General features: G+C 48.6%; 2 protein-coding genes across 5 annotated transcripts; both read right to left on the reverse strand.

Annotated features, from left to right (window-relative positions):
* AURKC (aurora kinase C) lies at positions 1–3,956 on the reverse strand. Of its 2 annotated transcripts, XM_062177823.1 has the most exons (7): positions 3,819–3,956; positions 3,660–3,683; positions 3,344–3,535; positions 2,879–3,017; positions 2,149–2,297; positions 492–666; positions 2–313 (listed from the first exon to the last, which is right to left on the reverse strand). In XM_062177823.1, the coding sequence occupies exons 1-7, from the start codon at positions 3,845–3,847 to the stop codon at positions 143–145; spliced, it is 879 nt and encodes a 292-aa protein (XP_062033807.1). In that variant the 5' UTR covers positions 3,848–3,956; the 3' UTR covers positions 2–142. The 2 variants fall into 2 exon arrangements, with proteins under 2 accessions (XP_062033806.1, XP_062033807.1); XM_062177822.1 differs by having other exon boundaries at positions 1–313; positions 3,660–3,956.
* On the reverse strand, positions 3,448–26,068 carry LOC133748810 (zinc finger protein 264-like). 3 transcript variants are annotated; one of them, XR_009864502.1, is made up of 5 exons: positions 25,969–26,044; positions 24,393–24,519; positions 20,298–20,393; positions 15,830–17,718; positions 3,448–3,535 (listed from the first exon to the last, which is right to left on the reverse strand). XR_009864502.1 is itself a non-coding variant. In XM_062177812.1 (4 exons), exons 1-4 carry the CDS (start codon positions 26,002–26,004, stop codon positions 16,124–16,126), a joined length of 1,854 nt encoding a protein of 617 aa, XP_062033796.1. In that variant the 5' UTR covers positions 26,005–26,068; the 3' UTR covers positions 15,155–16,123. The 3 variants fall into 3 exon arrangements, 2 of the variants coding, with proteins under 2 accessions (XP_062033796.1, XP_062033795.1); XM_062177812.1 differs by lacking the exon at positions 3,448–3,535 and having other exon boundaries at positions 15,155–17,718; positions 25,969–26,068; XM_062177811.1 differs by lacking the exons at positions 3,448–3,535; positions 25,969–26,044 and adding an exon at positions 21,627–21,708 and having other exon boundaries at positions 15,155–17,718; positions 24,393–24,483.
* Between the last annotated feature and the right edge of the window lie 1,062 nt (positions 26,069–27,130).

A 27,130-nucleotide genomic window follows, 5' to 3' on the forward strand; every position in this document is an offset into this window, starting at 1 on the left:
ACACACCAACTCAGCTGGTACTAAACGACTCAGCTTTTATTTATATCTTGCATCTTAAAAAGGAAACAAACAAACAAAAAATAGATGAGTTAGCAGAGCCAGGAGAGCTCCCTGCACAAATGCAGACAGAGGCAGACGGGATTCAGGAAGCTGGATGAGCACAAGGAGGCAGCACCCTCCGGGAGTGGGCCTGGACCCAGGGGTGCCTCAGGATCTGGGCCAGGGGCAGCCGCTCTGACGGCTGGTACCTCAGAAGCCTGGATATCAAGTCTCGGGCTCCCAAAGACATTGTTACAGGAAACTTCACATCCACCTGATGAGGACAGGAAAGAAAAAGAAAAGCCTGGTTAATGTTGTCCCTGCTCATTGAGTCTTTAAGGCACCGCCTGGACCTTTGTAGACAACCTTGTATGTCTGCCCCATATCCTACAGGCCCCGCAGCCACCACCAAGCAGCTTCCCCATGAATCCTCAAGTATGTGGGCCTCTCACCTTAAGGATGCGTCTGTATGTCTCAGTGTGAGAGACGCTCTCGAAGGGTGGATTTCCCACCAGCAGCTCATAGCAGAGCACCCCGATGCACCACAAGTCCACCTTCTCATCATACGTTCTCCCCTCAATCATTTCTGGGGGCAAGTAATCCAGAGTGCCACACATCGTCTTTCTCCTAGAGGACGGCAGAGATTTCTGGAGCTCTGTGCAGGGTCCCAGGATGAGAAATTCTCCTTCCCCAGCTTCCTGCATGATGGGGAGACTAGGACAACCTGAATAGTCACCTCCCAAGCATGAAGGTTGGGAGACACCAACTTTTAATATGGATTAAGGTTCGGAGAAGACAAAGCCTGGAACCCACTAATTCCACATTTTGCAATTATTTGTAAAATTATTTAATCCATGACACAGAATCGCTTCAGGAGAATATTCTCAGAATCAAGAAAGATCTGGAGGCTGGAGCTGTGGCATAGTGGCTAAACCTCTGCCTTCAGCGCGGGCATCCCATATGGGTACTGGTTCGTGTCGCTCCTCTTCCAATCCAGCTCTCTGCTATGGCCTGGGAAAGCAGTAAAAGATGGCCCAAGTGCTTGGGCCCCTGAAATCACATGGCAGATCCAAAGAAGCTCCTGGCTCCTGGTTTCGGATTGGCCCAGCTCTGGCCATTGCAGCCATAAGGGGAGTGAACCAGCAGATAGAAGACCTTTCTCTCTGTCTTTCCCTCTCTGTAACTCTACCTTTCAAATTAATAAATAAAATATTTTTTAGAAATCCAAAAAATAAAGATCTGGCAGTCGTTACTGTGGCACAGGGGGTTAAGCCACCATTTGCAATGTGGGTATTCTATATAGGAGCACCAGTTTGAGTCCTAGTTGTTAAATGTTTTATTCATTCATTTAAGACATAGAATTACAGACAAAGAGAAGGACAGAGAGAGAGGTCTCCCATCCACTGGTTCACTCCCCAGATGGCTGCAATGGCCAGAGCTGAGCCATTGCCAGGAGCCAGAAGCTTGTTTTGGGTCTCCCACATGGGTGCAGAGGCCCAAGGACTTGAGCCATCTTCCACTGCTTTCCCAGGCCATAAGTAGAGAGCTGGACTGGAAGAGGAGCAGCTGGGACTCAAATCAGCATCCATATGGGACACCAGCACTGTAGGCAGAGGCTTAGCCTACAATGTGCCTGGGAAAGCAATGAAAGATGACCCAAGTATTTGCTGTTTCAGGCACTTGGGAGTGAACCAGAGGATGGTAGATATTGCTATGTCTTTCCCTCTGCCAAAGGTTGGAACGAAGGGAGAGAAGGAGGGATGGAGGGGGGAGAAGGAGGAAGAGATAGAGATCTGGAACAAATTGATGGTACATCAAGAGAACTACATAAATTATGATTTATTCATCAAGAAAAAACACACTCCTGGGAATTATGGAGAAAATGCTCTTCAATTTTTTTTTTATATGGGACCTTATTGGTCAAATTATATATTAATGAAGATAAGGAATAAATGCGCCACATTCTTTACATCTACAAATACATAGTAAACATATGTATTTGGGGAAAAAAGTACTCAAATACATATCTAGGTTTGTATATAGGTTTTGCAAAGTGGAATACATTCAAATGGATCATTTGTAAGTGGTCCCTACTACCACGTGACCCACCTGAGAGAGAGGGTGTGCACAGACCAGCCAAAGTCGGCAATCTTCACCTCGCCCCTGAATCCCAGCAGCAGATTCTCTGGCTTAATGTCCCTGTGAATCACCTTCTTGCCATGGCAGTAGGTCAGTGCATCTGCCAACTCCTCCATTATCTGTGTGAATGAAGAAAAAGCACTCCGGAAGGGAAGCTGGCCACAATTCCCCTTTACAGTAGTATTCATCATGAATGTGAGCATAGTAGAATCTTTTAATTCTTGGATACTAATGCCAATGCTTCCTTTTTTTGGTCCCCAGTATCTCCTTTTAACAGCACCATAGTTACTGTCGGGGAAGGACCTATGCTGAGCCAACTGGATGATGTCACAAAGGACCAGAGTTCTGAGGGAATACTACAGCATCCAGAAGAAGGGTGATTCAAAGCAAGTCGACCCAACCACTACCACTGGATGACCACGGCTATGTTCCTTTTCTGGAGCCCTCTAGAAATCTCTTCTACCAATTCTAATCTAGTTCTACTCCTTTATACAGAGAATTTCCTCATAGACATTCATTATGTTTCTTTGCATGACCTCGTGAAGATAGATTTTGTTGTTTACAAATATCAGCTTTGCACAGGATAAACTGTGTAAGGAGCCGCGGGAAACCCTGTGCAGTGCATCTTTCTGCTGCATCTGGAAAGGAACAGATCAACCATCTGCACAGAGCGCCCCCAGCCTCCACGCTCCCACCTCACCGTGGCTGCACGCTGCTCATCTAACGTGTGGCATTTCTGCAGCTCTTTGTAGAGCTCTCCCCGTGGAGCATATTCCAGAATCAGGTATATCCGACGAGCATCGTGGAAGTAGTTGTACAGGCGCAGGATGTTTGGATGTCTGAAAAAGGGGCAGAGGAAGGGTCAGACTTCTCCCTGAGGCCTCACACCATCCCATTTCCGAAAGTTAAGCGAGTGGTGGATAAACAGCCCGACCTGGGAGCGCGTGAGGGAAGAGCCAGGCACCAACACCTCGACCGGGCTGTCTGGCAAGGAGGAAGCTTTGCATGCTGTAAGTGGGACGAGCTGCAGAGAACACCTGGAAGGTGAGCCAAGGAGCTTATCTGGGGCAGTGCAGGGTGCAGACGCCACAGCAGGCGGCGGGGAGCGGGGGAGCAGGGAGCAGGGGGAGCGGGGGAGCCGGGGTCTCCCGCGGGCCGCCCTCACTGGAGGTGCGCCTGGATTTCGATTTCCCTGCGCAGCTGGTGCTCCATGCCTTCCTTTTCTATCTGGGACTTGAAGAGGACCTTCAGGGCCACGATGAAATGGCTGTCCTTGAGCCGAGCCAGGTACACATTCCCGAATTTCCCCTTGCCAAGCGGACGCCCAATCTCGAAGTCCTCAATCGTGAGGCGCCTCCTGGCACGAGAAGAGAGCGTCGGCTTGGGGGGCAGGCCCCGCGGCTCCCTCCCTCACGGGGGCGAGCAGGGCGCCCCGACCCGGACACCCCGGGCCCGCCCCCCTCCCTCAGGCAGTCACTCACAGGGGGACGCTCGGCTGCGCGGGGCCTGCCGCGGCGGAGGGAGGAGGCGGAGGAGCAAAGGCAGAGAGAACGAAGTGAGCGCCTTCCTCGGTGCACCCCGCCCCAACGCCAGCAGCCCGAGCCCCTTCCCCTCGGCCGCCCGGGTTTCCGTCCGTCCCTCCTGCGGCCTGAGAACTGCCCGACTGCATAACGGTCTTCGGGGGCTCCCGGGGCGCGGCTACCGCCCGAGCCCCTTCGCTGGTGCCGAGCCCACGCGAGCCTGCGGGTCCCGCGGAGCTACTCGCTCCGGCCGAGCCCGTCCCGCCCACAGCCGCGGCGCCCACGCCGAGCCCCTCGGGCAGGCCCAGGGCGAGCCGGGGAGACCTTTCGTACTGCGCGCCTGCTCCGGCGCGGGCAATTCCTGAACCCCATTGGTTAAGATTTTCGAGGCCGCGCGGCCGCTTGCCCAATAGAAAGGAGAGAAACACGAGCTTCCGCTCGGGCGCGAAGGCACTAGACCAATGGGCGGGCGCGGGTCGCCCGGGACCCGCCCACCGGAGCCGCCCAAGGAAGCGTGGGGCGTGGCAGGCGGGGGCAGGGAGGCTAACCCCGCGTGCGGCGGCGAGCGAGTGGACACACGGAAAGCTAAACCAGTGTAACCCGTAGTTAGTCCGCAGCTAGGGGAAAGTGCAGTTCCCGTTGGTGCACACAGCTTCCCTGAACCCACTCGTTAGTTGGTTATTTATCTGAACTAGCTGACCTCACTTTCTGGAACAAAAACCAAGCGGGGTCCTGCGTTGCGGTCGGGGTTTTGGGATGCCGGCACCCGTAACAGTGCAGGTTTGAGTCCCGGCTGCTGTGTCCCATCCAGCTTCCTGCCCACGCGTCTGAGAATGCGTGGATGGCGACTCCTGTGCTTGGGGCCCTGCCACCCACGCGGGAGGCCCGGACGGGGTTCTAGGCTGCTGGCTTCTTGGGCTGTTTGGGGGAGTGAACCAGTGGATGAAGATTCATATTCTCCCCTCTGCCTTTCAAATGTATAAATGAATCAATCTTTAAGAAACAAACCAAGTTTTCAGAGGTAGGTAGCCAAGATGCTCAGGGAAGTTAGGCAAGTTAGAAGCTGGGAGATGGGGTTCTGCTTCCCTTGGTGTTTGCATGTCAAAGAGGTCTTTAGAAAGACATTCTTGAGTTTGAAAGTTGGCAAAGGGCTAGTAAGATTTTTAAAAATTTTTATTTATTTGCAAGGCAGCGCTTCCATCCGCTGGTTCACTCCCCAAATGGCCGCCACAGCCAGAGCTGGGCCATACTGAAGCCAGGAGTTTCATCTGGGTCTCATACAGGTGCAGGGGCCCAAGCACTTGCGCCATCCTCCACTGCTCTCCCAGGCACATCGGCAGGGAGCTGGATCCGAAGAGGAGCAGCCAGGACTCGAACCAACACCCATATGGGATGCCAGCACTGCAGGCAGTGGTTCTAGCCACTGTGCCACAACGCCAGTCTCCCTCTCTCACTTTTAACAGGGAGAATTTGTCTCTTTCCTTGTTTGTCATTATAGGTGCAGTGGAAAGGTTCAGATTCCCAACTGATAAATTACTTAAAATCCAAGGATTTCTGTTGCAGTGTTATCTCACAGAAATACAGCCTAAAATTTCCAGGGTTTGTTCAGTACCTTAAAATGTGATGTGACAAAGGAGTCTCTGGCTTTTTCTCTTCTACACAATTTTCAGAGTATGTGTTGGCTTTAGTGACTTGTCACAAGATGGCATCAACACTTCTGCACCTCACAATCATATTCAAATATGTCTAAAGGGATGGAAGGTGCAGAGGTTGCCATCTGCTTGTTCACCCCCCAACTCCAAGATGGCCACAGTGACCAGTGAGGGCTGGGCCAGACCAAAGCCAGGAGCCTGGACCTCCATCAGAGTCTCCCACGTGGGTGCAGGGGCCCAGGGTGTTGGACCATCTTCCACTGCTTTCCCAGATGCATTAGCAGGGAGCTGGATGGGAAATGGAGCAGCCAGGACTTGAACTGGTGTCCATATGGGATTCCGGTGTTGCAGATGGTGTCTTACCCGGTTGTGCCACACCACCGGCTCCAGGGGATATCTTTTAACAGTGTGTTGGTAACTCAGGCAGAGGAGCTTGACTCCCTTTCCCTTTAGTTGGGTGGACTTAGTGACTGAGCAAGGAAAGAGCAAAATAGTAACCTGACAGAGGAGAAAGCTGGCAGACAGCATCCTAACCAAGAAATCAAGATTAACAACATTAGTGATAATTCATAGACATCACAGACCATTTAGGATGATACAATGATCTTTAGTCATTTAGGGCTGATGCTGTGGCATATTGGTTAAAGCCGCTGCCTGCAGCACTGGCATCCCATATGGGCCCTGGTCTGAGTCCCAGCTCCTCCACTTCCAATCCAACTCCCTGCTAATGATGTTGGGAACACAGACAGGGAACCAGCGGCCTCAACAAAGTGTGGCCCACCACCAGTTCTACAACGGTGACCACAGCGATGAGCCTCATTGTAAAATACACACAAAACCCACTCTAGGAATACTTCCTAGAAAAGTCAAGGGAAGATGCTTACAAAGGTACTGCAAAGGGTAGTGTTGTCAGCACCCATCTAGCTGGTTCAGGATGATAAGATGTGGCTGACGTCAACTATTCCCTCCTCAGAGGCCTCCCCAGTCTCAGCCTAAAGCAGTTTGGTCAATATCCTGTTTTATTTTCTGCAGATTATAGGCAATCATTTGAGTTTCATTTTATATATTTAGGTACAATTAGTTAAATTCACAAATTCTGATTCAGTCCCTACCTTGTGACAAGCACAGCCCTAAACAATGGGAATATATTCATAACAACAGTTATGCATTCCTCTTTTTGAAGATCTTTGATTTCAATAACTACCAATTCAAAGATAACAAAACCTAAGCAATATAGAAAGTTAGAAGGAAAAAATAAGAAAGTTAAAAGGAGGTAGTGTTCATGGAGATAAGAAAAAGTTGAGGGGGAATGAATTAGGAGAACATGGGATAAAAATGCCTTTTCAATATTAACAAGTGTGGTAGGGACATGTCTAATAAGATGGTTATATCTGAGCACGGACTTGAAGGAGCGGTGAAGGGACAGTGTCTCATACAGACAGAACACTTAGGACAAGGGAACAAAAGTGGGAAGACTCTTAAATGTTTGAGGAATTGGAAAAAGGCTGGTGTGACCGTAGCAGATTATGAGAAACAAGACGGTATGAGATGAATCAGAGAGAAATGTAGACAACTTGTATAGAATTGTCACAGTAAGGAGGCTGGAATAAGCTGCCTGTTGATTTTAAAATGTAACTGGGATTTGATTTAAAAATATAGGGTATAACATGCACACACAGAAATGACTGTCATGAAGAATGAAATTTATACTAGAGAGCTCTAGACATGTGTGGAAGCACCAAGATGTGCTAGGAGGCAAAGGCACCACAGAGAAAGGCACAGCCCAGAGCCTTCATTGTGTTTTCCTAAGGAAAGTCAGCTGGAGGAAAGGTAAACAGTTTAGAATGGGCTAGTGTGAATAATGTCCAAAGGCTTCAGGGTATAGGAGCCGCCCTTGGCTGTTTGGTACCTGGCTCTAGTGATTAAGGTGAACAGAGTGTCTTCCAGAACGCACAGCCAGTAGAGGTGGTTAGTTCAAAGGGACCACCTGGAGTGGTTAATCATTGGCTAACTCTGGGAGGGGCAGTAAGTCAGCAAGACTTCAAATTCCAGAGCATCAGGAATACAGCAGAGCAGGCATTTGGTGCAGGGGTTAAGATTCCACTTGGGATGTCCAAATTTCTATCAGAGTCCATGGCTCTGCTTACAACTCTTTCCTGCTAATGCACTCTGGAAGGCAACAGATGGCTGGCACTGGGTCCCTGACACACAGGAGACCTGGACTGAGTTTTAGGTTACTGCTTGGGCTTGGCCCAGCCTGGCTGATAGGGGCATTTGGAGAGTAAACCATGGCTGCAAAAAAGAATCTGTCAGTCTAACAAAATTAAAATAAAAATAAAAAAAACTTTAAAAGAATTTTATGTTCCTGGCCGGTGCCACACCGGGTTCTAGTCCCCATGGGAGACCAGGAGAAGCACCTGGCTCCTGCCTTCCGATCAGCGCGGTGCGCCAGCCGATTGGAGGGTGAACCAACGGCAAAGGAAGACCTTTCTCTCTGTCTCTCTCTCTCACTGTCCACTCTGCCTGTCAAAAAATAAAAAAAAAAAAAAAAGAATTTTATGTTCCTTAAGGAAAAAAAATACAAACAATAAGAGTACTTTTAAAAAGTCATGCAAGGGGCCAGCATTCTGGAGTAGAGGGTAAAGGCACCGCTTGCAACACTGGCATCTCATATGGGCACCAGTTCAAGTCCTGGCTGCCCCCACTTCCAATCCAGCTTCCTGCTAATGGCCTAGGAAAGAAGCAGAGGATGGCCCAAGTGCTCAGGCCCCTGAACCCACGTGGGAGACCTGGAAGAAGCTCCTGGCTCCAGCCTGGCCTAGCCCTGGTTGTTGCAGCCAGCTGGGGAGTGAACCAGCAAATGGAAGACCCCTCTCTCTCTTTCCTTCTCTGTGTAACTCAGACTTTCAAATAAATAAATCTTAAAAAAAAAAAAAGTCAAAAAACAAAACAAAAACAAAAAAGGGCTTGTGTGCAAAAGTATTAAAGTAGTCATACCCTAAACTAAATAATGCCCAATAGATGGTGACCTCTTTTGTTTTGAAGATCTTATTTCTCAAGACAGAGTTAAGAGCAAGAGGGAAAGACAGAGAAAGCTTCCACCTGCTAGTGTACTCCCCAAATGGCCCCAACAGATAGAGCTGGGCCACGCCAAAGCCAAGAACCTGGAACTCTACCCAGGTCTCCCACATGGATGGCAGGGATCCAAAAGTACTTGGGTCATCTTCTACTGCTTTCCCAGGCCATAGTAGAGAGCTGGATCAGAAGTAGAGCAGCCAGGACTCGAACCAGCACCTATATGGGATGCCGACACTGCAGGCAGCAGCCTTACCGGCTATGCCGCAGTGCCAGCCCACTGTATTGTGACTTTTTAAAATATTTGAAGAGGAAATAGATCTTCCATCTGCTGGTTCACTCTCCAAATTGACCAAGTACTTGGGCCATCCTCTGTTGCTTTCTGGGGCACATTAGCAGAGAGCTGGATTGGAAACAGTATCGGGGACCCAACTGGCACTTCAATATGGGATGCTGGCACTGCAGGTGGCAGCAAAGCCATGCCACAATGCCAGGCCCTGTGTTGTCATTTTTGGGCCATCTGAGGCAAGCAGGCCAAACAAGTTTAGAATTGGCTAGTACGAATAACTTTAGTGATCCCTAGAGTGTAGGGACTGCCCTAGTTTCCCAGTTCCTAGTACTGGAGTGAATAAGGAAGGTGGTTTTGTCTAGATATGTGAGAACTTTATAAAGATGACAGTGAAGGGGTAATGGGATCCAGGTCAGTTAGTTTCCATACTAGAGGCAAGCTCACAGGGCCATTTGGTGCTGTCTCCAGGAGTTAGCTTGCTTGGAAGGTACAGTTTATCCCATTATGGCAAGGTCCCATGTATGAAAACAGAATAAAAACAAATGCTTAATACGTGGATCTTCAAGTGAAAGGGAGTTTTAGTCACTCAGCAGGTAAGAGCAATGACAAGAAATATACCCAGATTGAGTACAGCACCCACACCTCAGGACACTGCTTTGAGGAGGACAAGTCAGTTTCCCATGTGCAACCAAGCTGAGACCATACAATTCGTAAGATATACACCACACCTCTGGTAAAATATTTAAAAATCGAGCTGCACACACCCAGATGTCATATTCCCATAGGTCTCCAGCAGAGGGTGCCTTAGCTGGAGCCAACTGCTCTCCAAGTAAAACTCAGACTCATGTGACAGCATAACAAACTCTTCAGTGTCAATTTAGCTGCATGTAACGATGCAGGAACTATTTTGGACCCCAAAATCTCTCTCCCCAACGAAGCCTGGGCTAGTTTCATGGGCAATAAAAGACGAAAACCTGTTTGCACTGATCTGACAATTACATCTTTGCAGACACAGGCAAACAGTATTTGCCAAATCACACAACCTGAAACTATATATTACGTACAAACATACACACGTATTCAGTCATGCATTGCACACCTTCTTAGAAATGTATCATTAGGCAATTTTGCAGTTCCAAGTACACCAACACAAACCAAGGCAGCCACGGAGTCACTAGGTAACAATCTTAAGGGACCACCATTGTTGACCAAAATGTCCTCGTGCTGGACACGACTATATGAAGTTTCAATGGTACATCCAGGTGTAGGTTTATAAATACCTTAGGCAGACAAAGTCCATTCTCATCAGACTTCCTCTGTATTTTGTCATCACTAAATTAAATATTGGCTATGTTGTTTATAATTAGTTCCACTGTGACAGGATTTTTTTTTTATAATAATGGTTATATTTATATAAACCTTAATATCAAAACTATAATCCTTGTTAAAGGAAATGACTTTAGAGTTTAACAGAAATTTGAATTTACTTGTATTTTAATACAATTTACTTTAGTGAATAAGAGTTAAAACAGCAAGCCAGACTGCTATCCTTCAAGCTTAAAAAAAATCCACCCTCGGCTGATGTGTGGGTCATTAGATTTGGGAAACTTCCTACTGCTCCAAGAGTAGCTTGGTGTGCCCAGGTTTTTTGTGTGAACAATGTGACTTATGTTGAACACCTGCTATCTTCTAAAGGTCTATAGTTTTAATATGTCCTACACAGTGTACCCCCCCAAAAAATGTGGCCCAGGAGACATTTCACATAAATTCTAGATGTAGGCTACTGTACATTCTGTGTGACTCTGCTGACATAGGACTCTAAAATTGTGCTTGTCTTTTTCTGGACTTCAGCCTATGAGAGTTTTATTTTCCTTGGCGTGGTACATCATAGATGTTGAGTATGAGAAAATGCTCAGTCTTGTAAATTCCTAGCAAATCACTGAACAGATAAAAAGCATGACTGCAATATGTACTATTTAAAAGCAGCTTACTTTAAATAAATATAAATGATATAGATAAAACTTGCTATGGATTGAGGACTTAGCTTCTCATACTCGTGCAGACATTTAAACCACAAAGTCTTATGTGGTAAAGTTAATGGATTGGCCAGCGCCGTGGCTCAACAGGCTAATCCTCCGCCTTGTGGCGCCGGCACACCAGGTTCTAGTCCCGGTTGGGGCGCTGGATTCTATCCCGGTTGCCCCTCTTCCAGGCCAGCTCTCTGCTATGGCCCGGGAAGGCAGTGGAGGATGGCCCAAGTGCTTGGGCCCTGCACCTGCATGGGAGACCAGGAGAAGCACCTGGCTCCTGGCATCGGATCAGCGAGATGCGCCGGCCGCAGCAGCCATTTGAGGGTGAACCAACAGCAAAAAGGAAGACCTTTCTCTCTGTCTCTCTCTATCCACTCTGCCTGGCAAAAAATAAACCTTTCCCTTCAAGAGTTGCTCCTTCCTTTCAAGTATCTTAATGAAAATTGACTAACACAAGGTTGAAAATAAAATGAAAAATATAAACCATACAAATATTAACTTTAAAAACATGCAGGGGCGGGCCAGTGCCATGGCACACTTGGTTAATCCTCCGCCTGCGGCACCAGCATCCCATATGGGTGCCGGGTTCTAGTCCCGGTTGCTGTCTTCCAATCCAGCTCTCTGCTGTGGCCTGGGAAGGCAGTGGAGGATGGTCCAGGTGCTTGGGTCCCTGCACCCGAATGGGAGACCAGGAGGAAGCACCTGGCTCCTGGCTTCAGATCGGCGTAGTTCTGGCCATAGCAGCCATTTGTGGGGTAAACCAACAGAAGGAAGACCTTTCTCTCCTCTGTCCAAAAAAAAAAAAAAAAAAAAGCAGGGGCTAGTGCTGTGGCATAGCGGGTAAAGTCACTAACTAAGCAATCATAAATATACATAAACTAAAGTGCTTTGAGTTACATAAAACAAAAACTGATAGAATTTATAGGAATTTTTAAAAAAGATTTATTGGGGCCAGCGCTGTGGTGCAGTAGGTTAATTCTCCGCCTGCAGCACCAGCATCCCATATGGCACCAGTTCTAGTCCCGGCTTCTCCTCTTCCCATCCAGCTCTCTGCCGTGGCCTGGGAAAGCAGCAGAAGACGGCCCAACTCCTTGGGCCCTTGCATGAGAGACCCGGAAGAAGTTCCTGGCTCCTGGCTTCAGATTGGCACAGCTCCAGCCGTTGCGGCCACTTGGGGAGTGAACCGATGGAAGGAAGACTTTTCTGTCTCTTCCTCTCACTGTCTGTAACTCTACCTCTCAAATAAATAAAAAATCTTTAAAAAGATTTATTTATTTACTTGAAAGTCAGAGTTACACATAGAGAGAAGGAGAGGCAAAGAGAGAGAGGTCTTCCATCTGCTGGTTCACTCCCCAGTTGGCTGCAATGGCTGGAGCTGTGCCAATCCTAAGCCAGGAGCCAGAAGCTTCTCCTGGGTCTCCTGTGTGGGTGCAGGGGCCCAAGGATTTGGGCCATCCTCCACTGCTTTCCTAGGCCACAGCAGAGAGCTGGATCAGAAGTGGAGCAGCTGGGACTCGAACCGACACCCATATGGGATGCTGGCACTGCATGTGGCAGCTTTACTGGCTACACTACAGTGCTGGCCCCATAGAGGAATATATTCTGTAATTATAGTTCGGGACTTTAACACTCCCCTATCACCAACAGAAATACCAGACAGATTCCTTCTTGCTGCTTGAGACTCAGTCATGTGAAATATAAGATCAAAATGTAAATCTGGAAGATGACACAAGAATCTTCTAATCTGGTTGGGCCTCTGCTTTCTGCACAATCTGGTGATCAACCACCTCAACAAGAGCCACACAGTGGCACAATAGGCTAAGCCTCCACCTGCAGTGCTGGCATCCTGTATGGGTGCTGGTGCAAGGCCTGGCTGCTCCTCTTCTGATCCAGCTCTGTTTATGGCCTGGGAAAGCAGCAAAGATGGCCCAAGTCCTTGGCCCATGCACCCGCATGGGAGACCCGGAAGAAACTCTTGGCTCCTGGCTTCAGAATGGCTCAGCTCCAGCTGTTGCAGCCCTTTAGGGAGTGAACCAGCAGATGGAAGACCTTTCTCTGTCTGTCTCTCTTTCTGTAACTACTTCTCAAATATATAAAAACGAAAAATCTAAAAAAAAAAAAAAAAAAAGCCACTAATTAAGGTGAGGATATTATACCTGGCAATGAGTCAGAAAATGAGGGAATATTTGAGGTTAAAGGGCCTGACTGGAAGCAGTGGATGGCCCAAGTCCTTGGGCCCCTGCACCCACATTGGAGACCTGGATGAAGCTCCTGGCTTCGGTCTCATGTAGCACAAGCCATTGCAGCCATTTGGGGAGTGAACCAGATGATGGAAGATCTCTCTCTCTCTCCCCTACTCTTTTCTTCTCTCTCTGTATCCCTGCCTTTCAAATAAATAAATCTTAAAAAAAAAAAAAAAAAAAGACTTGAGGTTAACAAGGTATGTGGTCTTGATGTCCAAGAGATTGTATCAAACCTAGAACCCACTAAGGGGCCAGAAGTAGTTGGTTTAAAGAAAGGTAAGTTTAAACAATGCAAACTGTTCTTAGATTGGATATTTGACAAGATTCTCAATAAAGTCTTACAATTTTCTCAAAAAGTAAAGCCTGGACCAACAAAACCAGCAAAGATCTAGAACAGCTAAATGACTCCATTAACAGATTTGCAGGCAACTATAGAAACTCCACCCAATGACGGAACACACATTCTTTTTAAATATCCATGCAGAACAAGACACCATATGGTAGGTCTTTAAAAAATAAAGTGTACAGGCTGGTGCCGCAGCTCAAGAGGCTAATCCTCCACCTGCAGTGCCGGCACACTGGGTTCTAGTCCTGCTGCCCCTCTTCCAGGCCAGCTCTCTGCTGTGGCCCGCAAGTGCAGTGGAGGATGGCCCAAGTGCTTGGGCCCTGCACCCCATGGGAGACCAGGAGAAGCACCTGGCTCCTGCCTTCCGATCAGCGCGGTGCACCGGCCGCGCCGGCCATTGGAGGGTGAACCAACGGCAAAAGGAAGACCTTTCTCTCTCTCTGTCTACTCTGTCTGGCAAAAAAAAAAAAGTGTACAAATTTAGAGCCAGGTCAAAAGTGAGTCAAATTAGAAATGAATTAGCAGATAGGAGATAGTCCATACACCAGGAAGTCACAAATATCTATGTAATTCCAGGGTTGGAGGGGAAGTCTCAAAAGGAATGAAGGATTCCAGAACTAAATAAAATATAGGGACAGTGTTGTGGTGTGGCAGGTAAAGCCACCACCTGAGACATCAGCATCCCATGTGGGTGCCAGTTCCAGTCCTGGCTGTTCGTCTTCCAACCCAGCTCTCTGCTAATGTGCCTGGGAAGGCAGTAGGGTGGGTACAGGGGCCCAAGGACTTGGGCCATCTTCTACTGTTTTCCCAGGCCATAGCAGAGAGCTGGATCAGAAGTGGAGCAGCCAGGACTCAAACTGGTGCCCATATGGGATGCTGGCACTGCAGATGGTGGCTTTACCTGATACACCACAGTGCAAGCCCCTACTCCACTTTGGATCCAGCTCTCTGCTAATGGCTTGAGAAAGCAGTGGAAGATGGCCCACGTCTTTGGGCTGCTGCACCCATGTGGGAGACCCAGAAGAAGCTTCTGGCTTCTGGCTTTGGATCAGCCCAGCTCCGGTCGTTGTGGTCACTTAGGGAATGAACCAGTGGATGTAAGACCTGTCTCTCTCTCCGCCTCACTGTAACTCAAACTTTCAAATAAAATAAATCTTTAATATATATATATATATATATATATATGTGTGTGTGTGTGTAATTGTGTTTCTGTAAACTACAAAACATGTAGAAACTCCAAGTTTAAAAAATAGAGGCTATTTATCACCACTCAAAAAAAAACCCACAACACAAAGGCATTTGGTACAGCAATTAAGACGCCACAGGAGGTGCCTGCGTTGCATATCAACAGTACTTGGCTCTGCTTCCAATCCAGCTTCCTGCTGGCATGCTCCCTAGGAGACAGCAGATGATGGCTCAAGTACTTGGGTATCTGCCCCCTATGTGGAAAACCTAGATGGCTCCTGGTTTTGGCCTGAGGTAGCCCCAGTTTGTTATGGACATTTGGAGAATGAACCAGCAGATGGAAGGTCTCTCTCTGACTTCAAATAAAATGAAAAGTTAAAAAAATCTACACCAAAACAAAAAACCACTAGATGTGAATCCTAAGAAATCCATACAGTATATATTTGAAACTATCTAAAATTGAAGAATGCTTAAATAAATGGAGATATGTTATATTCATAATACCAAAATTCAATAAAGATAGCAACTCTCAACAAACTGATCTCAATTTCTTTGAAAATCTGAGAAAAAATTTTTGCAAGTATAGACTAACTTACTTCAAATTTTATAGGAAGTGTTAAAGAGAAATGTCAAGTTCTAACCTAGAAAGCAATTATTTTCACCTAATTTGAAGATTTACCATATAGCTACAGCAACCAAGTACACCAACATATAGGAATCGAGAAATGGTCTGTCAGGTTTTTAAAAGCAAATGAGGCCGGCGCCGTGGCTTAACAGGCTAATCCTCCGCCTTGCAGCGCCAGCATACCAGGTTCTAGTCCCAGTTGGGGCGCCGGATTCTATCCCGGTTGCCCCTCTTCCAGGTCAGCTCTCTGCTATGGCCCAGGAAGGCAGTGGAGGATGGCCCAAGTACTTGGGCCCTGCACCTGCATAGGAGACCAGGAGAGCACCTGGCTCCTGGCTTCGGATCAGCGAGATGCACCGGCCGCAGCAGCCATTGGAGGGTGAACCAACTGCAAAAAGGAAGACCTTTCTCTCTGTCTCTCTCTCACTATCCACTCTGCCTGTCAAAAAAAAAAAAAAATAAAGCAAATGAACAAAGCTTTTTTTTTTTTAATTAAGCCTTAAATAGTCTAAAGTAGTGCTCCAAAAATGTGCCTGTTCAAGTGTGTATTATTATTGCCTTAAATACAAACCTATTTCATGGCTCAAGCCTCCCACTATCATAAGAACATAGTAGAATTTACAGACTTCATTTCAAGCGTCAACCTCTTGATCCTGGACAGACATAAGACACAACACTCCTCTCACCCCAAATAAACAGAGGAGACGACGACAGAGAATAACTTCTGGCAGAGGAGTCTGAAAAGGTCTGTGCTTGCACTTTACTTTCGTCTACATTTCCTGTTTTAAAAACAATTCCTGAGATAAATTTGCACTGTAAACTAAGAAAAAATGGAAGCTAAAAGTTTTCCTATGTGCAAAAACTGTACTGGGTTTCTCTCCAGTATAAATTTTCAGATGGAGAATAAGGCTCTACTAGGCTGTGTCAATTTCTAATATGAATCTTTAAATGGCAGTAATATTCTGCAACTGAAGGTTTTCTCACAGTGAAGACACTTGTGGGGTTTTTCTTTGGTGTGTATTCTCAGATGCTGAGGAAGTTTCCTGTGGCAAAACATTTTTCTCGTTTGTCACATTCAAAAAGTCTTTCCCTAAAAGGAGTTCTCGGAGGGTGACTGAGGTGGGTACACTTGTGAAAGGTCTTCCCACGTCTGTCACACTGACAGTGTTTTTCCCTGTGTGCATCTTTTGATGTTGAGTAAGGGATGAGCTGCGACTGAATGCCTTTCCACATTCACTGCACTTATAGGGCTTTTCTCCAGTGTGTATGATGGCGTGGCGAATGAGGTTTGTGCTCCAACAAAAGGATTTCCCACACTCGACGCATTCGTAGGGCTTTTCCCCACTGTGAATCCGCTTGTGCCTTGTGAGGCCTGACATGCGAGTGAAGGCCTTCCCACACTCTACACACTCATAGGGCTTCTCTCCAGTGTGGATGCTGAAGTGCCGAATGAGGTCTTTCCGGTTGCTAAAGGCTTTCCCACACTCTTTGCACTCAAAAGGTTTTTCTCCAGTGTGGGCCCTCTTATGCAAGATGAACGTAGAGCAGTGGGTGAAGGCTTTCCCACATTCACTGCACACAAAAGGCTTCTCCCCGGTGTGAATCCGCTGGTGCCTCTTGAGGTACGACCTGTGGTTGAAGGCCTTCCCACACTCCAGGCACTCAAAGGGCTTCTCCCCGGTGTGGATGACATAGTGGTGAATCAGGGCTGCACTCTCCAAGAAGACCTTCCCACACTCACTGCACTCATAGGGCTTCTTCCCAGTATGAGTCTGCTGGTGCCACATGAGGTAGGACCTGTGTTTGAAGACCTGACCACACTCGAAGCACTCATAGGGATTCTCCCCATTGTGGACAACATAGTGTCTTAGGAAACCTGGCCTATGTCGAAAGACTTGCCCACATTCTGTACACACAAATGATTTCTCTCCCGCGTGTCTCCTGTTATGCAACACAAAATTGGAGCGGTGAGTGAAGGCCTTCCCACATTCATTGCACTTGTAAGGTTTCTCTCCACTGTGAATCCGCTGGTGCTGGGTAAGGTATGACTTGCGGTTGAAGGCCTTCCCGCACTCCATGCACTCATAGGGCCTCTCCCCAGTGTGGATCATCTGGTGTTGAAGGAGGTGAGTGCTCTTAATAAAGGTCTTCCCACACTCTGTGCATTCATAGGGCTTCACTCCAGAGTGTATTTTCTCATGTCCAGCAAGGAGGTGTTTCTTGTTAAACACCTTCCCACATTCACTGCATTTAAAGGTATTTTCTTCTTCCTGAATCATGGGATGCTTACCTGGTCCATGGGAGCTAGGGTTATGGGCACTGTCTCCTAGAGAGACTTGCCGCTGTATATGCCTTGAACACATGTCCTCAGCTGGCCCTAAAACATATCCAGAATTCATTTTCCCAGGAAGCTTTTCCTCTTGGGAGTCTAGCCATTGTCTCAAGTATCCTTCCTGCATTTCTGATGACCTGTCCTGATGCCTGACTTGCACCAGCTGGGAGTCCCCTGAGGCTCTGTCACGCAAGGCTGGCTCACAAGCGGCAGGTTCTGTGTTCTTGAGTCTTCCTTTAGGACCTGAAAAAACCCAGTATGCAAAACAACCTGTCAGTGGTATCAAAATAAAACAAAATCAGCACTTGGTGAAAACAAGAAAATAAAGTTGAAAATGGTCCCTCTATATCCATTATGTTTTATCTTTGAGCTCCAGGTTTCTAATTTCTTTCTTTTCTGGTCCTTGAAGCAGAAAACCTTGAATGGAGATTCTGGGGAGAGCCTGGTTCAGGGGATGAGGGTCTACTGAATAGCCACCTTCAAAGTTAGACCGAACATGGACGGAGTAATGCCGATGGGTGTTGTCAGTTTTCTCTAAGCAATAACAGCCCATGTTCCCACAAGAATGCTGAGAAAGGGCACCCATGCAGACCACATGGAAGACAAGATGTCTGTAAAGGAAACTAGACTTCCCAGAGGGAAGTCGAGGTTTTGTCTGGCCATGAGAACTATCCCTCAAACACTGGGTGTTTTCAGAATTTTTTTCTTATTTTCTTTCCTTTCTCCCCTCAGACTGTCTTTTTATCCAGTAGGCCCCTAGGACCATACCCTTTATATCAACAGGCAACTCATTATAGGCCCCTCCCTACACAGTTTATCCTGAAGAGATGACTGAAGATAAGGTCTGGCCACATAGAAAGACAAACCATGTGACTGAAAGCAGGAACTCTGGAAAGAGAAGTGTGGCTATTTGGCCATTTGGCAACAATTCAAACAAATCTGTTTAGGGAAGGAAGCATCAAAAACACTCTGACACCAAAACTGCTGAGATTCCCGGGTTGGCAACACTTCAGGCACATATTTCCATGTCAAGGCCAGGACGTTAAGAACTCCTGAAGATACGGAGGCTCAGTGTTTGGAACCCTGCAGCTCCGCATGGCACATCTCTTCTAATGGGTATCCTCTGTCAGTAACAAACAGGACTGTCAACAATGTATGTTTTACAGAGTTTTTGTGATCTTTTTAATTAGCAAACCTGAGGGTGGTTTGCAGAAACCCAAACTTGCAATTGAGTTGTGATTTAGGAACTTCTTCCAGGTTTCCTACATGGGTGGCAGGGGCCCAAGGATTTGGGCTATCTTCTGCTGCTTTCCCAAATGCATTAGCACAGAGCTGGATTGGAAGCAGAGCAGTTAGGACCCAAACCCACATCCATATGGAATGCCAGTGTCTCAGGCAACAGCTTTACCTGCTACGCTACAATGCTGGCTCCCTTAGCAGGATAATCTTAAAGCAACAGAAGATATCTGGGTCTCTGAAAAACCAGGTGGTACAGAGCTCACCATAGACAGAAACCACAGCGGGAGTGAACCAGAGATTTTGATGCTTGCCTCACAAAGCAGGCAGCATTAATTCAGCTGAACTTACTTACAAAGACACAAGATCACACCTGTGTGTTAGGGCCACAAAGCTGGTAATCAGCAAGCTGGACTTCAAACCCACTTAGATGGAACCCTGACACAGATCTCAGTTCATAAACCTCCCCTCTCCCAGAAGTGGTGATGAGTGTGATGGAGCTAGGAGGACAGAGGAGCCACAGATCAAAGGCTCCCTGGTTCTGCATCCCCCAAAGAGGCTACAAAATGCTTCCCAAGTGCGAGGTTGTAGTGACTTATAGGTTTGAGATTAGAGCTCCAGCCAGGATGATAGAGGTTGTTTGCAACAACCCTATGGGCAAGAAGGCTGTGTTAACTACAACATCAATAACACTATCAGGGACCTTAAGAAACTGCAGATCAAACTGGAACACATGGGATTAAGATTGTTCTTAAGAAATGGTATACGGGATGGCCAGTGCAGTGGCTCAACAGGCTAATCCTCAAAACTTGTGGCGCCGGCACACCGGGTTCTATCCCGGTTGCCCCTCTTACAGGCCAGCTCTCTGCTATGGCCCGGGAAGGCAGTGGAGGATGGCCCAAGTCCTTGGGCCCTGCACCCGCATGGGAGACCAGGAGAAGCACCTGGCTCCTGGCTTCGGATCAGCGCAATGCACCGGCTGCAGCAGCCATTGGAGGGTGAACCAACGGCAAAAAGGAAGACCTTTCTCTCTGTCTCTCTCTCTCTCTCTCTCACTATCCACTCTGCCTGTCCAAAAAAAAAAAGAAATGGTATATGGGAGCCAGTACTGTGGCATAGCTGGTGCTGGCATCTCATATGGGTGCCAGTTCAAGTCCCAGCTGTTCCACTTCCGATCCAGTTCTCTGCTATGGCCTGGGAACACAGTGGAAGATGGCCCAAATGTTTGGGCCCATGCATCACATGGGAGACCCAGAAAAAGCTCCTGGCTCCTGGCTTCAGATTGGCCCAGCTCCACCCATTGCAGCCATTTGGGGGAGTGAACCAGTGGATGAACGACCTGTCTGTCTCTCTCTGCCTCTCAAATAAACAAACAAAAAAAATCTTTAAAAAATAAAATTTCTAAGGACAAGTTGCTGGTGGACTAGAAAATCCATGACAGATGAACCTGGAGCTTTCTTAGCAATAGAGCGGAATTCCTTTCCCTTGCTCTACCAGAACCCCCTATACTGGTGTAGATGCTGAAAGCAAAACACAACAGAACAAGAGCTACCCAGTGATTCCTTCTGCCCAATCTCAGCTCTTACCTGACCGAGCGCTTTGGGAGAGCTCATTCTTCAGAGTCCACGGCTCCTGCACCCGCTCCAGCTGGCAGATCACCTCAGGTCTGGGAACAGGACACCCTGTTCAGGTTACACACAGGTGTTTTGTGAAAAGAAGTAACTTCTCTAAATCTAGTCTAGAAGCTGCTCCCACCGACATGAACAAAATGCTATCCTGTGACGTGCAAATATACTCTGTGGGTCCAAAGGCTGTCGATCGTAGTGGTAGCTGGGTGGGCAACCTGTATTCACTTCAGCTTCCTTTTTCTAAAAACCCAAACCTGTTCAGATGCAGGCTCTGGAAAAATGACACTTCTTTCCTGAAAAACTTTTTCTAATTAATCCAGAAAGTCAGTCTCAACCTCACAGCACATCAATACCTCCTTGGATGTCTGGTTCACATCCAAATCTCTGGTTTGAGGCCTGCATATTAGAATTTCAAAACTGTTGGTGATTCTGGCGGCCAGAGACAGTTGAAAAACCATCCAACTTGTGAGCTGCATTCCTTGACCTTCCACAGTCTGAGGTGAACAGGTCCCCTACACTGACCACGTAGAGGAAGTGTTTTTTCCAGGCAGGGATCAACGGAGGGGTCGGAAGCTCCTACTGCCTGGCATCATCCTGGTATTTCTGTGCGGGAAGCTCCTTCAGACTTGTAACAAGGAGCAGAAGATGGCACCCACCACCACCCAGAGGCCAGCCCCGCTCTGGGCTAACTACGTGACATAACACCTTTCTTACAGAGTGAGGACCATTTGAACTGGTTGTCATGTGCAGTCAAACACATACTGACAGACATGAAGGTAAAAGCAGCAGACTCTGTGGAGATGTCAACAGCAGGAGCACCAGGACTCATAGCTGGCTTCTCCGGGATGTCCTGAACCACAGCACAGGATTCGTCAGTCATCCCCAAGCAAGGTTCACTTGTGTCTGCTTCATGCCTGGCACTGGACTCTGATCAGGCAAAGAGGTGGGCCTATCTGGTTCATGCTTCCTCCCACCTCAGGGTCTTTGCACACGCCAATCCTTCTACCAGAACAAGGTCTGCTCCTCTTCCTTGCTCCTTCCAGCTAACTAATACCTCGGGGATCCTCTCAAATGTCACTTCTTAAGAAGACCTTTATGAACTGCAGCTTCTAAGGGTGGGTGCTTAATCATTATCCCACTTTGCCTGCTGTGGAACTTTTCCTCCTAAACATAAAAAACTAGTATTTATTGAGTGTGACCACATTCTAGGAAATGTACCAAGCAACTCATTATGTCATTTCAAATTGAAATAAATTTATGGGGTAAGGAAGTGATATATTAACATACCAACTGATTTCATTCAATACAAGGCATGTAGTTTCACTGATTGAAGTCTTTTTCGCCCCAACAAAGTTCTACAGTTCTCGTCCTGTAAGTCATAAACTAAATGAATTTCCCCACAGCATACCCAGGATGTCCATATCGTGATTAGCACTACTGTATAGATGAAGAAACCAGGGGCCGGCGCTGTGGCGCAGCAGGTTAACGCCCTGGCCTGAAGCGTTGGCATCCCATATGGGCGCCAGTTCTAGTCCTGGCTGCTCCACTTCCAATCCAGCTCTCTGCTGTGGCCTGGGATAGCAGTGGAGGATGGCCCAGGTCCTTGAGCCCCTGCACCCACATGGGAGACCACATGAGGGATCTGGCTATAGATCCTGTTTTCCAAGCATCACAGAAGGCAGCCAAGAGCGCCCCGGTGGGGTCAGCAGCAGAGGCCGAGTGGCGGGTGGTGTTGAGTCAGGCAGGCGGGTGAAGGGGACTCATCCTTGGAAGCAAGGGGCAGGGCAGACTTGATGCCTCTACACACTAGCCTTTCAGGGATCACGGAAAATTAAAAAATCTGAAATACTGGGGTTGCCAGCATCCTGTATGAGCACTGGTTCCAGACCCGATGGCTCTGCTTCTGGTCCAGCTCCCTGCCAATGTACCTGGGAAAGCAGAAGATGGCCCACGTCCTTGGGCCCCTGCACACATGTGGGAGACTGGGATGGAGTTCCAGGCTCCTGACTTTGGTCTGACTAAACACTGGCCACTGCAGCCATTTGGGGAGTAAATCATCATATGGATTCTCTCTTGCTCTCTCTGGTTTTCCCTTTCCCCTACCCTGCCTTTCAAACAAACAAACAAGTAAATAAACACATTTTTAAAAATGACTGATAATACTATGACCCTACACACCCAGCAGCTCTTCATGCTTTGGGTCATGGAAACAGTACCTTCCTAGTTTCACATGGTTTCCCAGGCCTCCTGAAGACAGGACAGAATCCAGTGTGGGTCCTCTCCTGTGTCCCCCCGCAGGAAGTATGGTCTATGCACTATACTCATTGTAGCCACGTGCAAACGTACTGGAGGTGACCACTTCCCCAAACTCCCAGGGATTTAACTGAGTGAACAAAAAAGAATTTCAGACTATGTGAATGACACTTCTAATCATCAGACACCATGGGAGTTTAACGGATTGCTGTAGCCTTCTACTCCTCAGCTAGGAAATCTCAGATAAAGGACAAGACCTAGGGGAAAACACACTTGGCCAAACTATGCAAACTGGTAGCACTGGATGCCTTAACAAAAAAATAAAGGTCTCGTTTTTTCTTTTTTCTTTTCTTTTTTTTTTTTTTTTTTGACAGGCAGAGTGGACAGTGAGAGAGAGACAAAGAGAAAGGTCTTCCTTTTGCCATTGGTTTACCCTCCAATGGCTGCTGCGGCCGGCGCACCGCGCTGATCTGAAGCCAGGAGCCAGGTGCTTATCCTGGTCTCCCATGGGGTGCAGGGCCCAAGCACTTGGGCCATCCTCCACTGCACTCCCGGGCCACAGCAGATAGCTGGCCTGGAAGAGGGGCAACCGGGACTAGAACCTGGTGTGCCAGCACCGCTAGGCGGAGGATTAGCCTGTTGAGCCGCGGCGACAGCCAAGGTCTCGTTTTTCAAAATCATTATGAACTGCTAGACCACTGTATAAAAATTTTCTTCTTCCAAGTAATAAAACCTGCCTCACAGACAAAAAAAAAAAAAAAAAAATTAACCACACAGCTCTACACATAATACTACTACAAAATAAGGCCTTACCAAGACATTCCTTATTCCTTTCACAGTTACAGACACTACTGACAATACTTGAGCATATGTTTCACTTATCAAGTGCCAAGCGCTTAAAAAAGGCATCAAATTTTATGATCCTAATAGACCTCAGGGACCTGTGCTCTGGTATAGTGGGTAAAGCTGCCGCCTGCAGTGTAGGCGCTCCATATAGGCACTGGTTTTGAGTCCTGGCTGCTCCACTTCCAATTCAGCTCTCTGCTATGGCCTGGGAAAGCAGTGGAAGAGGGCCCAAGTCCATGGGCCCCTGTGCCCACGTGGGAGGCCTGGAAGAAGCGCCTGGCTCCTGGCTTCAGATTGGTGCAGCTCCCGCCATTTCAGCCATCTGGAGAATGAACCAGCAGATAGAAGTCCCCCCTCTCTCTCTAGGCCGGCGCCGCAGCTCAATAGACTAATCCTCTGCCTGTGGTGCCAGCACACCGGGTTCTAGTCCCGGTTGGGGAGCCAGATTCTGTCCCAGTTGCTCCTCTTTCAGGCCAGCTCTCTGCTGTGGCCTGGGAGTGCAGTGGAGGATGGCCCAAATCTTTGGGCCCTGCACCCACATGGGAGACCAGGGGAAGCGCCTGGCTCCTGGCTTCTGATCAGTGCAGCGCGCCGGCCGCAGCAGCCTTTGGAGGGTGAACCAATGGCAAAGGAAGACCTTTCTCTCTGTCTCTCTCTCACTGTCCACTCTGCCTGTCAAAAAAAAAAAAAAAAAAAAAGAAGTCCCCTCCCTCTCTCAACTCTGACTTTCAAATAAATAAATAAATTCTTAAAAAAAAAAAAAAGACACAGGGATACCAGCAAGGAAGTAAGGTTGGAAAATGGCTGACCAGTGGGAAGGACTGGGGGCAGGGCAGGCCAGGCAGGGCAAGGGGGGAATTAATCCCGGAGCTTTTTTACTAGCTAGGCCAAAAGCCAGAGGGTAAGTTGAAGGAGGCTGCAGGTTCCTTCTATGATGGAGGTAGAAACCCTTACCTAGAGAGACCAGGAGCCCACAGTTCTCCAGCATCACCTCCTGGTACAAGGTCCGCTGAGCTGGGTCCAGCTGCCTCCACTCTTCCTGCGTGAAAGTCACAGCCACATCTTCAAAGGTCACAGGCACCTGGGAAGTCAAGAACAGGCAGTGGTGTTGGCCTGTGAGCTGCTGAACGTCAGCAAAGCTTGTCTTTGCTTAGCTGGAAAAGGTGGAGACAGACTCGAAGGCCTAACTCTGCAGTGGGCTGAAGGCAGAGGTAGTCGTGTTGAGAGAGACCTTTCTATGCAAGAACCATAAGAGGATGACAGGGGACGAGGGAGACAGCTGGAGAGCTGCGAGAGGCAGACAAGAGGAGCGCTAGGCAATCAGGGGAATGAGGAATCAGTGATAAGAGTAATGACAGTGATAGAGCTAACAGCAGCAGTACCTGGGCCTCACTGGTTCGGCTAGAGACCTGCCCCAAGCTGCAGGCTCCACGTCCCGTTTTAAAGTGACTAAAATTCCCCAGCACTGAAGTCAGACTCTTGGGGTTCCAATCCAAAATCCGGAAGCCAACACATGACACTCCGGAGACATCACTCCATTATTGTGAGTCCTAATTTCTCAAGTTACCAGTGACAGCTGGGAGGCTTCGAGAGCCATTATTCAATGCTCAGTATCTTGAAGACTTGTCATTAATCCTCCCACATGCCGACAGCAACACCGTCACTTTAAGTCACAGGCTGAGACCTGAGCCTAAAGGTGCTCTACCAACCACTGACAGGCACAGATTTACAACCAGACAGGATGTGAACACAGGTTACCTTGGGACGGGGTCCACTAGTGTCACCCTGGTTCTCCCCCACCACCCAAACGAACCTAAAGTAGGGAAACCTGTGAAGTGTCCCCGCTTGCTTTCGCTGTTAAATCCATTCCAGTCACCTGTGCCTGCACTGCGACCACAGGCAGCAGCAGCACAGCTCTGGTGACCGACCCCACGAGGAGCCTTGGAGGAGCTGGCGTGTTCCCAGGAAGGGACAGGCCCCACAGCAGTGCCCCGCGCCGTCGGGGCTCTGCCTGTGCCTCTCAGATCCCCAGGGAAGCTCCACAAGGAGCCGCAGCCTTTCTCCTTGCTGGGTCCTGACTGCACGTGTCCTTGTGGCCAGAACACTTCAGAATCACGGAACGCAAGCGGCCCACAGTCACGCAGGCTGTGCCGTGAGAACCAGAGCCTTCGGCCACAATGCCGGCACTGGCTGAGGGCGGGGGAACACGCAAGAAAGGGACACGATTTCACTCTCAGTCTCGGCGGCCGGGGGGCATCGTGGCACCCTCACAGACCCCCCGCAGCACCACCTAGACAGCCAACACGCGCCGCAGGCCGGAGCGGCCTAAGTATGACGGCAGAAGCCGAGGGAAGCATCGCTCGTTCTTTCGCCCAACCTTTAAGACCAGGGTTAAATTAAACCACAAGGCAGCCCCACGTGGCAAGACGAACCGCAGCAGAGAGAAAACCAGGAGCGAGGCCGGCGCCCGGCCCCCAGGAACCGTCTCCGCCCCGCCAGAGCAGCAGCTGTGGAGTCAGCGCCCACTCACCGGCGTCTGGTCTGTCAGGGACGCCACGGCCGCCATCACGGGACCCTGGGCGGTGCGGCCGGCGCCCTGCGACCCGGCTGACAGCCGCACTCGCTGCCGCCGCCGCCGCCCCGGTGGAAGGTGCGCACCCGGCACCGGGCGCCGCCCTCGGCGACTGCGAGGCTGGAGGGCGGGCGAGCCGAGGACACGCCCTTCCCGGAAGGCCTCGATGCGTGCAGAGGTGCGGAGGGGATTCTTCTTTCCTCTCTAGGTTCCGAAAAGAAACCCGAAAGGGGCGCCCAGCCCGAGTACTCAGCGACTCAACACTGCAGGGAACCAAAGCGTAGGGGTAAATGGCGTCGGAGGGCAGCAACCCAGAAGTCCCGCCCCTGCCGCCCTGAGCCACAGGAAGCGCCTCCGTCCCGGGCCGTCATTGGCCGAGCGCGGGCCACGTGCACGATGCACAGCCTTCTGGGTAATGTAGTTTCCACGCGATGTCCAACGACCTGAGGGGTACCTTACTCAGCCTGTCTCCCTTGGGACGAAAGGTGCGCTAGGGCAGGAGTGCCGCTCCGTATCCGGCTCATCCCGGTGTTTACTACGGGGAGAGCGGCGACCGAGGGGCAACGCTGACACCATCCACAAGCCTCACTACTCAAAATCAAAAGAGAGAAACTGAAAACAAAGCAAGATGTGGTTACACCTGGATTTGTACAGCTCCAGATATCAACTCCCCAGCAATGAGAAAGTCACCGATGGCTAAATGACAAGTTTGCAAAACCCTGTACAAGCTTCCTCATAGCCCAAAGGATTTAACCCCCGAGACAGCTTCCCTTACTCCGTTGGAGACCCGTTCCTCACGTGTGGGCTTTGTCTTTCTTCAATAAACTTTGCTTCTGTGCCTGCCCTTCCTTGTCCATGCTCTTCATTCTCCGTGGTCGTGAGACAAGAACCAAAGAGATCAGAACCACAGACACCTGCATCCTTTTCCACAGATTCCTGCCATGTTACCAACATGATCAGAAATGCAACCTTGAGTTTGTCTCTGGTAAACGTTTATTAAAACTCATTGTGTCTTGTTCTCCATTTGCCCTGTTTTTTGTTTTTTGTTTTTTTTTTTTTACTTAACATTTACCTATTTATTTATTATTTTTAAAAAGATTTTATTTATTTGAGAGGTAGA

This window comes from Lepus europaeus, chromosome 19 (genome assembly GCF_033115175.1).
Source record: "Lepus europaeus isolate LE1 chromosome 19, mLepTim1.pri, whole genome shotgun sequence".
Classification (NCBI taxonomy): domain Eukaryota; kingdom Metazoa; phylum Chordata; class Mammalia; order Lagomorpha; family Leporidae; genus Lepus; species Lepus europaeus.

Bases quoted from the DNA above. Each gene is read 5' to 3' on its own strand.
- AURKC (XM_062177822.1), bottom strand. From the start codon at position 3,847: ATGCAGTCGGGCAGTTCTCAGGCCGCAGGAGGGACGGACGGAAACCCG. The intron at 3,536-3,659 runs GTGAGTGACTGC...TTCTCGTGCCAG, and splicing joins GCGCAGCCGAGCGTCCCCCT to GAGGCGCCTCACGATTGAGG. The intron at 2,298-2,878 runs GTGAGGTGGGAG...TCATTCACACAG, and splicing joins ATGAGCAGCGTGCAGCCACG to ATAATGGAGGAGTTGGCAGA.
- LOC133748810 (XM_062177812.1), bottom strand. From the start codon at position 26,004: ATGGCGGCCGTGGCGTCCCTGACAGACCAGACGCCG. The intron at 24,520-25,968 runs GTGAGTGGGCGC...TTGACTTCCCAG, and splicing joins CCCTGACAGACCAGACGCCG to GTGCCTGTGACCTTTGAAGA. The intron at 17,719-20,297 runs GTAAGAGCTGAG...GGGTTTTTTCAG, and splicing joins CTCCCAAAGCGCTCGGTCAG to GTCCTAAAGGAAGACTCAAG.